This window comes from Lepisosteus platostomus, chromosome 2, assembly GCF_059453375.1.
Source record: "Lepisosteus platostomus isolate fLepPlt1 chromosome 2, fLepPlt1.hap1, whole genome shotgun sequence".
NCBI lineage: Eukaryota > Metazoa > Chordata > Actinopteri > Semionotiformes > Lepisosteidae > Lepisosteus > Lepisosteus platostomus.
The window spans coordinates 70342379-70358554 of record NC_142612.1 but is presented as its reverse complement, the minus strand read 5'-3'; the positions used below and the strand labels follow the sequence as shown (position 1 = coordinate 70358554).

At 42.1% G+C, this 16176-nt stretch overlaps 1 protein-coding gene across 2 annotated transcripts in view; it reads left to right on the top strand.

Moving 5' to 3' along the window:
- Positions 1-16176, top strand: part of LOC148676969 (glypican-5-like) — a 142337-nt gene that overhangs the window by 23154 nt on the left and 103007 nt on the right. Inside the window, exons 3-5 of one of the 2 annotated variants that reach the window (XM_088616523.1) lie at positions 1981-2675; positions 14328-14449; positions 16032-16091. In XM_088616523.1, the coding sequence (XP_088472649.1) occupies positions 1981-2675; positions 14328-14449; positions 16032-16091 (877 nt within the window). The remainder of the gene's footprint in view (positions 1-1980; positions 2676-14327; positions 14450-16031; positions 16092-16176) is intronic. The other variant, XM_088616530.1, reaches the window with a different exon arrangement.

Here is a 16176-nt window from a genome sequence, read left to right as displayed (position 1 = left end):
TTCGCAAATATCATCGCCTCGCCAAGCTTGTGGTCACAACGGCCTTAGCATGTAACGTTAAATATAGCACGAAGCGTTCAGAAGGATTTTCTTATAGAATTACACATACAGCATCTGCCTGTCCATTTAATAGTTATTTCCCGATTACAGAGAGTCCTTTACCTCTCTCTCTTTGTAAGCCTGCCCTTCTGGTTTGCTCTCTTAATGCCTTTTTTTAAACACCCTGGCTGTGAAATGACATTGTCACTTCTACCTATATTTTGCGGTACGTGTAAGTACATACTGTAATAGAAGTATAGATATTATATAATTTCGTTCTGTTATGTGTTGTTCTTTTTGTCTGCCTCCTATCCTAAAAGTTAACATATTCTATTTGTAACGCTCAAATAGATGTTTTGTCTGCTCGACCGTGTGCTTCTGGGTGGCACTGAAGGGGGCTGTTTCACAGAGAACATTACAACCGTTTGTCTTCACCAGTATACTCGTATTTAGATTTTAGTAGTGTCTAAAGGGCAAACACCCTCAGATAATATCACCCTCCTATCATCTCAATCAGATTAGCTAGGATTAGTCAAATAGGGAATGTTTTTTACTTGCAAGAGGCGGGTGGAGGGGACAGGAATTGGAGAGTGAATCATCAAACATGTACTGTACCTGCTTAAGGAAGGTTATCCCTAGTTCTTCTTAACCTATGGGATAAGTTAAGAAGGCTGAAAAGTTGTGTTGCTCTGTTTATGTCAGTCTTTTGCTCAGCTGTACCATTCAACAAAGGGACGCAAGGGAGAGAAAGGCTCTCTTGACGTAAGATGCTTCTTTCTCATTCAGACACACAGATCCTGCTGCAGAAATGCCTACTGTATATGATTCAGAATCAACTGTAATAATTGAATACACAGTGGCCTGCAGAATGCCCCAAAAAGTCTTATTGCCTTACATTGTGTATTGCAAGACATTACAAGAAAGCAAATTTTGTTACGTTGGTTCCTTTCGAGTAATTAAATTAAATGTGAGTTTTGAACCTTTAGGTGGAATTGGAAACTTGTGACCTTGTGATACAGCGTTGAGCTGCACGCAAGGACAAAAAGATGCCGATAGGAACTTCTCTTTGAGCTGCCCATAAACAGCAGCAGCATGCTGTGTTTTACTGTCCACGTGCACCTCCACTTACACACAAAGCTCAGTTGTCTGAGGGAAGGCGCTAGAGAGGGCAAACATGGGGAAGAACTGATGAATAGCTGAAAGCTTTATGGTGCTCTCTGCCCCCTTCCCACACAGTACCTTGATAAACTGAAAGCGGAAGACTTATTTTATCCAAGGGAGGTATCCCCAGGGGAGAGTGCAGCAGTGAGGATAAATCACCGCTGACTAAAAGCTTCCTATTCGGCCCGTTTTCCTTCGAAATAAGGCATGAAGGAGCCACGAGAGAAGCTCCCTGCCTCCTTTTCTAGTCAGTCCTTTTTCCTCAGCAGGAAGGCAACACTGAATTATTACCCTCCAAAATAAATTACCCCCAGCTTGGCTTCTGCTGGAATGGAGAGGTTTAAAATTATAATTTACAGTTATCAGCAGCTTTCGAGTGATCTGCTTCTGTGCGAGTCAGACATGGGATCCGGAAGAAGCTGGATTCCTCATCGCCAAGTCATCTCCAGCCTGGGTGTTAAATCATCATTACGATGGAGGGATACTTTGTCTAAAAAAGAGGAAGGCACAAGGAATCCACAATCGAATCCTTCCCTCTGCCTCCTTTAGATGTGCCGTAACTACAGTCAAAGATTTCATCAGTTTCCAGCCACCATCATTACATCCTGAAAATACCACATCGTACAATGCAGCTACAGGTATCCAAGCTGGTAGCCACGTCAAAGTTACGCATTTACAACTATTCTTATTCCTCAGGCTTGTAAACAAACTGTTATTTGTGAAATCCCCCCCCCCCCCATCCCTAACCAATACAATGCGATCTGTCTTTTCTCTCTGCAGACACTTTCCAGTCTCTGATATCCTTCACCAGGAACCACACCAGCTCTCTGTTCGACAGTGCCTATAAGGCCCTGGCGCGCGAAGCCCGAGCCCACGTGACGGAGCTCTTCACCGACCTCGCGCACTACATCCTGGGTGCCAACAGCACCGTGGAGTCTGCGGTGCAGCGTTTCTACGACAACCTCTTCCCCCTTGTCTACAACCGCCTGATCAACCCGGGCATAACGGAGCTGAGCCCCCAGCGCAGCGAGTGCTTGCGGATGACCAGGCAGGACGTCAACCCCTTCGGGCCGCACCCTCACGCGCTGGCCCAGGACCTGGCGCGCTCCCTGAGGGCCGGGCACGCCTTCAGCCGGGCTCTGAGCATGGGGGCCGAGGTCATGAACAAGACGGACAACATGACGCTGACGCGGGAGTGCGGGCGGGCGCTGGTGCGCATGCAGTACTGCTCCCACTGCCAGGGGCTCACCCTCATCAAGCCCTGCGCGGGCTACTGCCTCAATGTGATGCGGGGCTGCCTTGCCAGTCTCTCCGAGTTAGATCAGCCCTGGCGCAGCTACATCGCCACCCTGGAGGACCTCACCAATGCCATGGCCGGCGCGCATGACCTGGAGTTGTCATTGCTGGGCATTCGCAACCAGATCAATGATGCCATTCTCTACACACAACTCCACGGGCCGCGCCTCACCGCCATTGTAAGTGCCCTCTTCGCTCTGCCACACCCACTGTCTGTGCGTGTTTGTGTTGTATGACGGACGTGTGTACTAGATAGGCCAGTGGACAGCTTTCCAAGGTTTACATGCATGCAGAACCATTTGAGTTAAAGAAAATAGAATAATAATAAGAATTGCTTATACTTATATAGAGCTTTTCTAGAAACTCCACTCAAAGCACTTTATAGGTCATGTGGATTCCCACCACCACCAGTGTGAAGTCCCCACCTGGATGATGCAACAGCAGCCATAGTACACTCCCCACACATCAGCTATCAGTGGGGAGAAGAACAGAGTGATGAAGCCAGTTCATAGATGGGGATTATTAGGAGGCCATGATTGGTAAAGGCCAATGGGAAATTTGTCCTGGATACCAGGGTAACACCCCTACTCTTTTCAAAACACACCCTGGGATTTTTTATGACCACAGAGAGTCAGGACCTCGGTTTTATGTCTTATCCAAATTATGGTGCCTTTTTACAGTATAGTGTCCCCGTCACTATACTGGGGCATTAGGACCCACATAGACCGCAGGGTGAGCGCCCTCAGCAGGCCCCAACAACACCTCTTCCAGTTAGTTTTTCCCAGGAGGTCTCCCATCCAAGTACTGACCAGGCTCACACCTTCCGAGCTTCAGTGGGTTGCCAGTTGTGAGTTGCAGGGTGATATGGCTTCTGGCAATCCTTGCAGAATTCCAAGTGTTATAAGAATAATTCACGTTACTGTATGTCATTAGATCATTTCAGCTGCTGTGAATGGGTAGGTATTTTATGTTTTAAATTTTATGTTCACCTGTATTTCGCATTTTGATTTTTCAAAGTCATTGTATTGCCATTAATAATACATAGAGTTGAAATTCAGGTACTGTACACACTGGCTGCTAATCAAAACTGCACATTGTATGAGACGCCTGAGTGCACTAACATAATAAAAATAAAGCACAGCAGGAATGAAGCTCTCAGAGAGCCCAGTGGTTATAATGAGCAATGAGCACCTCCTCTCCCTTAATCACAATTTAAAAATGTCAACTGAAAAGTGACAGGACCCTCTCAATACCTGCGTAGTTGTGAGTTGAAAGCTCAGATAAACGCTGTTTTAGAAAATGAGCAAAAATGATTGAAAACGAATCCCAGGAACAGAAATAACTTTAGGGATTGCTAGGTAGCCAAGTGAAGACTTTCAATGTGATGTCTTAGGAGATGTAAGTTAAGCTATGATGTGAGCCGGCGTGTTGAGTGCTTATTTTAAATGTTTATGAATACTTACATTTCACTTTTTGGCTCTAATAAGGAATATCAAAACATTGTCTAAGACTTCCATTCCATCTCTGTGCCTCATGCTGACCACCGGAAATGGTTCTCTTTGTGACTCTTCACCCTGCCCGCTCTCCAGCACGATTACCATCCCGGCAGCCGTCCGCCGGCTGACAGATAGATGTCGGTGCTGACTATGACAATGTACTGACGTGCGGCAGAGAAGGCTGTGCTCTGGTTTTACGGGTTGAGTGAATGTGTTGGGGTTGACGAGCAGCCTGGCGTGGAAGGCCGGGATGTGTTTGCATGTGGCTGTGGTAGATTGTTGGTTCATTGGCGAGCTGTGCAATTGCAGCAAAGGGGGTTGCCAGGCTAGGAGGCAGGACTTAGTGAAGTATGCACATCCTGAGCCCAGGCTGGCAGGCTGCTTGGTATTCATAGAGCAGGGCTTGGAGGAGAAGAGAAAGGGACATGTTTGACAAAGCTGAATGGGTTCTAGTCAGCCATACAAATGCAGCCCACTGATGTGGAAAGAAGCAGAAAATTGTTTTTGGCAATTGTGGGACCCTGATGGGGTGCTGCTAGGTTTTCAGAGTGGGTTTGGGATACTCAGAATTTTGAATGCTAACTTTAATACTTAGTGTTGTCTTTGCCCTTTTCAGTGTTTAATATTGTTTTGTTATACTTGTAATGAAAACAACAAAACAAGGTACCCAAATGCAGTTTGCTCAGGCATTCGTGCAGCTTTTGTATATGTTTTCCTTAAGCTTCCTATGTATTTTTTAAATCCTCTTTGTAACATTTATAGTCAGCATAAACACGCAGGCAGAAAAAAAACAGACAAAAGGAAGAGACCTATTACGAGACTAATTAATTTGTAAATTTCGTAACTTGAGTATGTTTTCCTCATGTCAATCAAGTTTCATATATACATGTCATCCTGTAACTTACAATTGGCAACCACTGAAGCTAAGCAGGTATGAGCCTGGCCACTGTCTGAATGGGAGACCTCCTGGGAAAGTTAAGGTTGCTGCTGGAAGAGGTGTTAGTGGGGCCAGTAAGGAGCACTCACCCTGTGGTCTTTGTGGGTCCTAATGCCCCAGTATAGTGATGGGGACACTATACTGTAATGAAGGCACTGTCCTTCGGATGAGAAGCAAAACCAAGGTCCCAACTCTCAGTGGTCATTAAAAATTCCAGCGTATTTCTTGAAAAGAATAATAATAATTGCCTACACTTATATAGTGCTTTTCTGGATACTCCACTCAAAGCGCTTTACAGGTAATGGGGATCCCCTCCACCCCCACCAGTGTGCAGCATCCACCTGGATGATGCAACGGCAGCCATAGTGCGCCAGAACGCTCACCACACATCAGCTATTAGTGGGGAGGAGAGCAGAGAGTAATGAAGCCAATTCATAGAGGGGGATTATTAGGAGGCCATGATTGGTAAGGGCTAATGAGAAATTTGGACAGGACGCCAGGGCAACACCCCCTACTCTTTTCGAGAAACGCCCTGGGATTTTTAATGACCACAGAGAGTCAGGACCTTGGTTTTACGTCTCATCCGAAGGACGGCACCCGTTTACAGTATAGTGTCCCCATCACTATACTGGGGCATTAGGACCCACGTGGACCGCAGGGTGAACGCCCCCTGCTGGCCCCACTAACACCTCTTCCAGCAGCAAACTTAGTTTTTCCCAGGAGGTCTCCCATCCAGGTACTGACCAGGCTCACACCTGCTTAGCTTCAGTGGGTTGCCAGTTGTGAGTTGCAGGGTGATATCACTGAGGTGTTACCCCAGGGTCTTGGCCAAATCCCCCCCTAGCCTTTACCAATCATGGCCTCCTAATAATCCCCATCTCTGAACTGTCTTCATCACTCTGCTCTCCTCCCCACTGATAGCTGATGTGTGGTTTGAGCATATTGGCGCTCTTTGGCTGCCGTCGCATTATCCAGCTGCACATTGCTGGTGGTGGAGGGGAGTCCTTGTAAAGGGCTTTGAGTGGAGTGTCCTAGAAAGCACTTTATAAGTTTAAGGATTATTATATTTGGGTAATTGAATGCTGATAAGTTACAATAAGATTGACAATATACATGCTGTTTCCTATTACTTGATCTTAGGGGCTATTTGTAAAGGGTGATACTGTCTAAAGTAGATGACCAAAGAGTAGAATGACTAGCTTTACCACAATACACCTACTACTCAATGAGAAAACAAGTTCATAAGGCTGAAGACACCCCAAAAAGCTGAAAACACCAATGAAAAATTTCTAGTTATAATGACACAAAGCTTCTATGACAGCACAGGTCATAAAGCACACAAATGGTGTGGATCCTTGTACCTGGTGTCTGATAATCATTAAAGAAACATATCTCTGGGAAGAAATACTGAATCACTCTCCCATCATACATAAGAAGTCCATGGTCCAAAAGACACCCACAGCAACAAGTACTGAACATCAGCTCCTGATTCTGTAACAACGCAGTACTGGATACATGAAGCTGAAAGGCAGGCATTGACAGTTATGTGGAGGGATTAGGTTTTAGCACATTCTTGTTTGTGTCCAAATAGATTGGAGAGGGCTGGTACTGTTAAAAACTAGGTGTTCTTTTACACCTCCGCCATTCCAATGGGGGTGTTTACAGTGTGCAGTGTAGAAGATCGAGTGTTATTCACATGGCATTTATACATGGCTGAGATAGCTCAGGGTCACTTTACCCCCATCCAGAGGCATTTCCAATGGAGAACTGGAGGCTGAACTCAGGCTCCCTGCACTGTGACACGCACAGGCCTCCTGCCTGCCCATATACTTCATCTCCCTGGAAGGAGAGGTTGGCTATAACTGGAATGACATCCACGCTCTTGATCCTGTCTTTAAAGACGTGGCTGTGGAAGTCGTCTATCAATAATGTATCGGACAGTCCATGTTTGCACTTTGGATCAAACAGAAAAAATAATTTAGTCATTTGATCTGTACAGGTGACACTCTATTTCATCTCTCACCCCATTTTCCAAAATAATTTATGTGGTTCTTGTAATGCAATAAACGTGGGCTTGAGAGTAAGTGACTGAAACCGGCAGGAAATGTCAAAGTTGTTGTTCTCTGTCAAATTCAAACTCTGTCATACTCGTTCAAAAGTAATACATTTTGTACATATTACAAGTAATTTGTTTAGTTGTAGTAAAATATTCAGCTTATTTAATTCAAAAAAATTGTAATAAAAAACTGAGGCCAAGTTTAAATCTTTTTTTCTGAAAAAAAAAACTAGTTTAGAAATAATTGGGAGAAAAAAAAGACTTGTGCTATGACTGAAATCTGAAATGTTTCAATACGAAGATAGTTTACTTTGACTAAGACTGAGAAAATTTAAATGGGAGCAGAATGTACACTTCTAAGGTTTTATGAAAACTTCCAATTGGATTGAGTCAGTATGTTTTTTTTCCTTCAAGAAAAATCCCAGTAACAGTTTTCATTTAGATAATGGAAATTGGAACATAGTGAAGAAAATAAATGTTTTGGCAGTTACTTGGTTTGAAACAATGCCTTTCAGATGTTGTGCGGTTTTAAAATAAGGCCAGTATGTGATGGTGTATGTTAAGTGGTACAGACCCAGAAAAGATGCTCAGAATGTGCAAGCCAAACTTCCCAACAGTGAGTTTGCTTTCTCCATCTATATAAGGGCCCAGGTTACTTCATATGATGTTTTTAATAATACGAATATTTAAAATATTTCTGAACTATTAAGAGATACAAAAAATATCCCATTTTGTATTCCCAAATTATTATTATTTACAGTTTTTGGAAAGAATGTGAAGAGCAAGAACCAGCCACCGAGACATTTAGGATGAGCATAGGAGTATCTTTGCATGAGATCCACAAAATCAGAGGTTTATCATGACCACATTTCAACAGCACAGTTGTCTTATTCTTCAATAGTAGATGCTCAACTGTAGGTCAGCTCAGGATACCAAAGGCGCTTCATGACATGTCTGGGCAAGAAACCTGGGACAAATATAGCTCAACACAATTTAGCAATGGCTTCTACCAACTGGAGCTGGGCATTTCAAGGAGAGTCTTGTGCCTTGATGAAATTCCCCACTGCCATCAGCTGTTCAGATCAGCAAGAACTGTGCTGCTGGCTTTTGTGCACTGCTCCTATAAATGAATAATAAACCTAATGATAATGATAATATAGAACTGGCATATGCAATGTGTCATAAGGACAAATTTTCCAAAACATACACTGTGATCTGGTGGCTCATCAATAAGAAAAGACAATACTTTTAGCAGCCATACAAAATGAAGGAGTTTCTTTTTATTGTGGATTACAGGCTCAAAACATAGTTTTTAGATTTGTTTTAGACTGATTTGCAATATTTGTTGCCAATGTCACCATTTTTATTATATGGGGTTTCTAAACTGAAATAAAATGAAGAACATTTGTAGATTGGAACTTGGGAAGTTTAGTTTAAAAAGTCTACTTTGAAATCAATGTCAAGCAATTAAAATATGACAAACTGCAATTGTGGTTTAAAATGTAATAAACTAGTGATTACATTAAGCTAGTGGGAAGTAACCTGCGTTTTCCATAAGATTCTTTTCATTCCCTTTTCATTCAACCACTTTGATTACTGTTTTTTTAAGATTTAAAAAATCTGAAATTAATTTGGGTAGGTAGTCATTGGGTGGAAACCATCCCATTGAAGCAAAAATACTTGGAATTAACCAGTATGTTAATCACTGGAACATGACAGGAAGAATTAAAAGTGGAAAGCTGTCAAAAAGGAAATTAACCAAAAGCTTCTGAACCACAGTTTAGCTGAGAAGAAGCTGTATTAGGAAGATGTCAGAGGCAGGCTATTGTCTGGCAGTCAGATGAAATTGGTCATCAGTAGAAAATATTGCACAATAAAGATCAAATTGTCAGCCCAGTCTCTTATTACAGGAATAGGCAATTTTGGGTTGCCCGTGGTGCTGTAGGTTTGGATTGTTAATTGTTCTTGATCGAAATAAAAGGACTGAGTTAAACTTCACATGTTTTATGACCAAAGGGTTCACGGAACTGATATTTCACTTATTTAATTAATCTTTGTCAGGACAACGATTATTTTGCCATAACTTTTAATTAAAAATAAAAGTGTCACAGTGATCGCGGTACCCTAGACTGTTTAAGTGATTCGAAGACCTACAAAATCCCTGTAGTGTTCGGTCACCGTTAATCCCTTTACACATCAAACCAGGAGAGGGGCTTTAATGGCGGGCATTCAAGTCTCCAGACATCTTTTTCTTAGTTATTGAGCTCATTAAAAGATAGATTGTAAACAACAAAACAATCAACGTGTTTTCTTTGCTTCTGTAGCATGTGTTCAAAGATACAGTGAATAAACAGGACGGAGTGCATCTTGCTCCTTTTATTTTTATTTCTGTATTAGATAAAACTGAAAGCACAGTTAGGTATGCCGAGATGCTGTAGCCAAAGTTTAGACTCACAAGTTAAAATCTATAAATGGGTAATTTTTTAATCTCTTAGTTGTTAAAACTGAACAGTGTTCCAATTTTTCTTTTACACTGGCCATTTTGCCTGTGATTCCTGCTGCCCAGGGAATTCTACGTAGGTCAGGCTCAGCACTTGGTCTATGGGACAGCCTGCAGTACGTCACAGGATATGAAATGTTGTGTTTCTGTCAAGTGGTGTTTAGATCGATATTGCTAATAATCTTAATATGTTATTGATTCCTCTTCCACTTTAGATGACTAGGTTAAAGTTTCAGCCTAAGAAATACACTGTCTCTGGTAGATGGGTTCTATGATGATTTACAGCTATTCGGTCACCAAGGCTGGTGAGCACTAATGAGGTAATTCGTCCTAATGCTCAGGCTGCTTATTTATTAGTACACCCTCTTATAATTGAAGAAATACATCGTGGTCTTCTATAAATTGGACAGTGAAAAGTTCACTAACGTACCAGTTCTGGCTCCTAAATAGAATAGGACTGTCTGTTCGGGATATTAATGAGAGTTTTAAAAAGTTTGTGGTGATGTCCCAGTTTTATATAAGCACCTGCCCAAACTTTCAGACAGACACCTCTGCTTCTCCCTGCATCTCACCGATTGCCTTGATATTCCACTTCTGAATCCGTGTCTGAAACCTTCCGTTCCCACTTGTCCTGTTGGTGTGGGGTTCACCGCTTGTTCTTTGAACATTTGTGCCCCGCTGGAGAGAATCTTCGCTCGGACACTTTGGTCTCTTGGTGTCAAGCCAGCAAGAATGCAAATTGGGCAGCAGACAAAGGGTTAGTGCTGGCAATGGATCTGCACTCCTTCCCAGGATGCATAGCAACATGGCCAAGAGAGTGTTGAGAAAGTTCCTGTGATTCTGTGGCTAATCCTTGGACAAATAAACCTCTTTAATGGACCACCACTGGTAGCTGTAAGAGTATATTCCCACTGAAGGCTCTGGCTTGACCACTTCCTGTCCAGTTCCCTTGCTCTCTGCGCTCTTCAAACTTTTCATGAATAAGAGCACGCATACACACACATTGGCAAACATAGATATGCACACATAACTAGATAACATAGACCACAGCTAGACAGTATACGATATCTTCCATACGCATAGACATCTGAGATGCCCATATGACACACACTAAAACATACTCCAGGCTACACCCACACACATTGGAAGTTTATACAATAAAACAAGTAATATTTAACATTGTAGAGTCATGTAGAAAACATACAGTACAGCTAGATGCTCAAATTATTGTGAAGTTCAGGTGCCCTAAACTATATCTCTTACTGATAGACACATACATACACATTATTCAAAGATTTTGAGGTCTTCTGACTGTCTCCTGGGATATTATGAGCATGAACAAATTAATGATAGAAAGAAAAACAGATCAGCACTCACATCTCTTAACAAATACATACATCATATTTAAGTAAATATATTTAAGAAAAAGAAAAAAGCAAATCTATTTCTGCATAATTGTTTTTAAAACTTCAGGCTTTGTGCTTCTTGTTTTATTGGTATACATTACCTATTGCATATTGATTTTAGGAAGATCAGCATATAGATGCAGCATGTAGCTGTACGTATCAATGGGGGGGAATGACAAAAGACAAAAAAACACATTTTGGTCTCACAAGTGTGAAATAAAATACATATACACTGACAATGTGAAGTCACTGTAAAAAAAAAAACCCTAAAAGTTGAGCAATTCAATAAAGGCAGCAGATTTTTTCTTAGATTTCGTGAATACAGGATGCACAATTATCTTGACTCCTATAGGTACAAAGTGCTTACAAAGGGAGTGTATTTAGAATACTGGGTCATGAAAACTGTGCACAATGCAGCAATGATATCTGATACTCACACATAAATGTGACCACAGGGACCACGACAATGACATTGGGCTGCTACAGTATGTACAGTGTCCTTTAACGCAACAGGGCAATCACAGGCACAACTGTGGTAATACTAATTCATGTGCCCTCTCCTACAGTATGAACTACCTTTATAAGCACCACGTCCTCGTGTTTTGGGGCATTTTGCCTGTGTTAGCATGAATTTCTTTTATATACCCTGACATGGTAAACCCCTAGTGGTGTCATGCTGATAGCGGCCTGTACAGATGCAGTTGCTCTGCAGGCAGAGGGACGCTCCGCACTGTGATGACAGCAGCTCGAGCGCCTCTGAAGGTAGGGGGCCAGGCTGCAGCGTGGAATGCAGCAGCGCTGAGGACTTCTCTTAGAGGCAGGTTTATATTTTTCCCGCCGCCTGTGTGTCTGAATGCCTGTGTGGGAGCGCCCAGTGGTGGCATGAGGCAGCGGTTTGATCGGGGTCCAGCCTGTCTAGCTGCTACTCCCCCGGACTCCAGGCTCGGCTTCTGAGGAATTCCCGCCCACTAATTGCTCCGGTTATTAATTCCAGTCTTCCCCACATCGCCGCTCCGCACAATATCATTGAACGCAAACCATCTCGGAGGCCAGCCGTGGCTCCAGTGCCCTGAGCTGGCAGGGAGCACTGTCTGAGGAAGAGATGAGATATTCCAAGGTGAAGAAAAAGAGTGGTGGAAGTATTTTCACGAAGACTCTGTGGGAGTTAGCACTCTGTGCAGTCTGATTTTGCTGAGAAATGACCAGACTGGGTCCCACCACTCCTCTCACACCTCCACGAACATGCGATGGGACTCATAAAAGTCACAAAAGCCCTTTTTGGTTTCTGCTGTTTTTTTTATTTTCCAAAAAGCATGGTGGTTGGGGATTCCCTAAGCACTTAGGTTCCTTTTAGGAGTACAGAAAACGTAGAAAAGTATCGAGCAATTTGTGAGTATGGCCTTTATTCTCGTATAAAACTGTGATCAGAAAAGGCTGTAAACTAAATGTTTGCTACCAGACCACAATATCCTTTCCTAAGCCACAGCTCCTCCCCACTTACCCCCCACAGTTCTTTGATGGTCAGAAAGAAGCAGCATAGTTTTATGGGTCCAGTGAGGCCTAAGGTTAATACATCAGCACAGGCAAACTGGTGCCAAGTACTGCATCCCATTTTCCTTACAGAAGATGTTGTTTTGTGCAGTTGTTAATGAAAATGAATGCATGCTTTGTTAAGTGTCACAATAGATATTCTTTCTGTAGGCTCTTCTTTTGCTTTTGCTACTTCAAAGCAGGAAATTTATTCAGCCTTGATGTGTTTGTTATTTCGCCTGAGGGCTTCACAGTTTTTTCAGATTAAACTGCACACATTGGACTGGTAAGGACCAATTTGGGTTATTTCGAACCTTTTCCCGAAAACTACAAGCTCCCCTTTAGTTTTCTGTGGAAATACGTTATTTGTGAAACTTTAATACACTGTAGGTGTTAAATACACAAAAAATGCTTTATGTATAGGTGTAAGAGAATAAAAAGTGCAAAAAGCAAATGTTGTCATTTGCCAAGCAGATTTCTTTATGAATATATGATTCCAAAGTCATCAATACCACTTAGTAGCCAAAGGCCTCGGTGGGCCTTACCAACTGGTTTCTTACTGTGTAATCCCCCTCCACAGTGTGTTTTCATTTTGAGAGACGTGTCCTGTTTTGAAGACTCATGCAGGTTGTTTTGAAACCGCAGTTTTCGAAATGTTTGTAGACACACTGGTAAATAGGCAGCTTTCACAGCAGGCTAAAGCAGGCTACAGCAGGCTAAATAATTTTTAGCTTTGTAACATATGGGTTTCAACAGAATGTGGTCCAGTAATTGCTGTACATTTTTGCTCTGCCAGTCAATTTTTCCCAGTGCCCTTTCTTAGGGCAGATAGGGTTCATGCACCAAAAGCACTCATACAATTTCAAAATAGTTTTGAAATTCAAGCAGACGGTGACGACTAGGGGTCAACTTTGGAATTCAGTATTTCAGTAACAGTTTAATTACTGTAACTATGGTATGTAACAGATAACTATGCAATGTATCACCTACATTTTCTAAAAATAAAGTTAAAAATGCTCAAGATATATAAAGTACAAGAGTTTATGTGTAAACCTTTGCATTCCTGCTAATTTAGGCAGTTCAGACAATTTTAAAGCATTTATGTGATATGAGATTAAAAAGAGAAATCAGACAAAAAGTGCAGACACCTTTTGAAGTACCAGCAGTTAGCCTACTAATTTTGTGTCTTCCCTGTTTGCTTCAGTGGTTCACATTTAAAGTTTTAAATTCCTACTCAAAAACATCCCCATTAGCCAAACACTAGAATGGCTGTAGTGTCCTTCATTTCCCCCTGGAATAAGATGAACAATTTAGGGATACACTTAGGGATATTCGAAATGGATAGGATGATGATCGAGAGAGCCAAACTCACCCTGTCCAGGTACCTATTAGTAAGGTTTTGACTGATTGAAGGCCACTTAATAATTTCAAGTGCTCTTAAGCATATGAACCTGCATTGATTTAGAGTTTGGATCCTCATTGTTTTTCATTACCTGTTTGGGTTTTAATTAGCTGCCCTCATTTTTTATCTAACAATCTGTCAATATTTCAGCACACACACTGGTCATGATTAAGAAGGTTTGATTGTGCTAATCCCATTAATGAAACTTTATGGCTACTGTCAGGGGATTAAATGTCACCCTTGTGACTTCACTCCATATGTCTTTTTCTTCATTTCACCAGTCAATGCAGCATGTCTTTGCTACTGTTTTTTTTTCTCATGATCTGTCTTTCTCCTTCACACGGACATGTATGAAAAAAGTAAAAAGTGTAGTATTAGGAGTGAGACCCCACGTGTGCAGTTATCTCAGATAGCCCATGTGTGTGACATATCCATATAAATTCACAATATTTTGTTGTGGAAGAGATGAGAACACAAGACTGTGTGCAATATTCTCTCCCCTAGGTGGACAAGGTGTGTGGCTCTTCTGCTGAGGGAGGTGTGCGTCCTTCCCCAGTGGTGATGACTTCTTCAGACACACCCGAGCCTCCAGCTGAGGGCCAGTATGGCCATATGGCTCATTTGAGGTAAGAGGTCAGAGATTAGGAGAGTGTTGCACCAAAACAGTGGGTATAGAAATTCATATGGAAAGGCTCTACAATAATTAACAGGTTATACAGGTGATAATGTCAAATGTCATGTATTATTCATAATGTAGGAATTCATATTTTTGGGTATTTAGGATTGAAGCAGAATTATGAAGAGAGGGTCTCACGTATTGGGCTGACATTCCGATATTTGTGTCTTTGCTTTTGCACGTGTGCCCAAAATGCAAAAACAACATTCCTTCCAAATTAAGCATCCTAATTATGAAAGGCTAATGTGTCACATCTGGCCCCCCGATCAACACTGTGCTGTCCTGCTCCAAACCAGCCTGTGCCCAGTCTCTTGAGCTGGCACATGTGAGGGTGTCAGTGACATGGGGAGAGACAAGAGAGAAGTGTTTTTATTAATCCGGTTGTTAGTAGTGTAAACCCATAACATCCTGTGGCTGTTGGCTGGCCTCTTCTGCCATTCAAATACAATCCAGCAACCAGTGAAACAGTTGCTGTAGTGGAACTGGAAATTGTGTTGCAATGCAGCCACCGGTGGAACTGCTGTAAGATGTTTTCTGGAAGAATTGCTTGTGATATAGACTAATTGAGGAACAACCTACATGTTAATAATCATTGTAGCATGCAACTATTGGAGTGTAAACACACTTTACAGTGGTAACTGCTCAGAACCTGATGAAATTAAACAGCTACAGACAGTCAGGCATTAGTAGAGTGTAGACGTTTCACTCTCTTTGTATCATTGTTGGTTGCGTAGTTTCTCTCAAACTTCTAAACCAGAGGTTTAGTCCTCAAAGGTCAGAAGTACAAAGGCAGCCACGTCTGTAGGATATAATTTGAAGGACATGACTCTTCTACGGTAGCTTCCAGCATGAATAAACTATGGATACAACAGGTTAGTCTCTTTATTTGTCAGTTTGCGTAGAAATCTGCTGTGCTGTTTTAGGCTCCTCTTCAAAGGCATCATAGAGTTTATTTATTAAGCATGATGGAGTTATTCTCAGTTGTGCTTATGTGTATGAAATCAGATGTGGTTTCCCAGCATTTTCCCTTTTCAAAAATGCATGCAGTTCAGTAGACAATTTAACATACTTTTACACACTGTAGTGATAGAAAGATGAACTGTTATTTTAGTTTTTTTGTGCATACTGTACAGTATGCTGCACCTGTTGATTGCCTTTATCTACCACAGGATGTAGATGAGAATCTTAGCTCTAAAAACAAAGTCCTGGTGAGTTGTATGTACTTTGGCTCTGACACTTTGTGTCTTAGGTGTATCTTCCTGGGAGAGATGTTGCCAAGAGGCTGATTTTGTCTCTGATGGCTTGGAATAAAATCTGCATGCTATCCTCCCTGGGTTTGTTATCTTTGCATGTGCATGGTCGGTTTTTTTAGATTAATGGTTTCACGTTTTTTTTTGTTGTTGTCCCTTTTTTGTTCTCTCTCTTTTATTTTTTCCTCTCCTTTTCTTCCCCCCTTCCTCCTGCATCCCTCCTGCTTGCCATCGACTCCCTCTGGAAACCCCCTCTCTCCCCTGGCGTTTGACCATCCTTAGTTCCCTACCTCTGAAACCTTCCAAGAACGATAAACCTAGAAGTCTGAAAAAGATATCTAGGTAAGCATGGATTCTCTGAGGGAAAAGTCTTTCGCTAACCTGTGATGTCAGTAGAGGGAATGTGACGTGTGATTGGCGCTGTGTT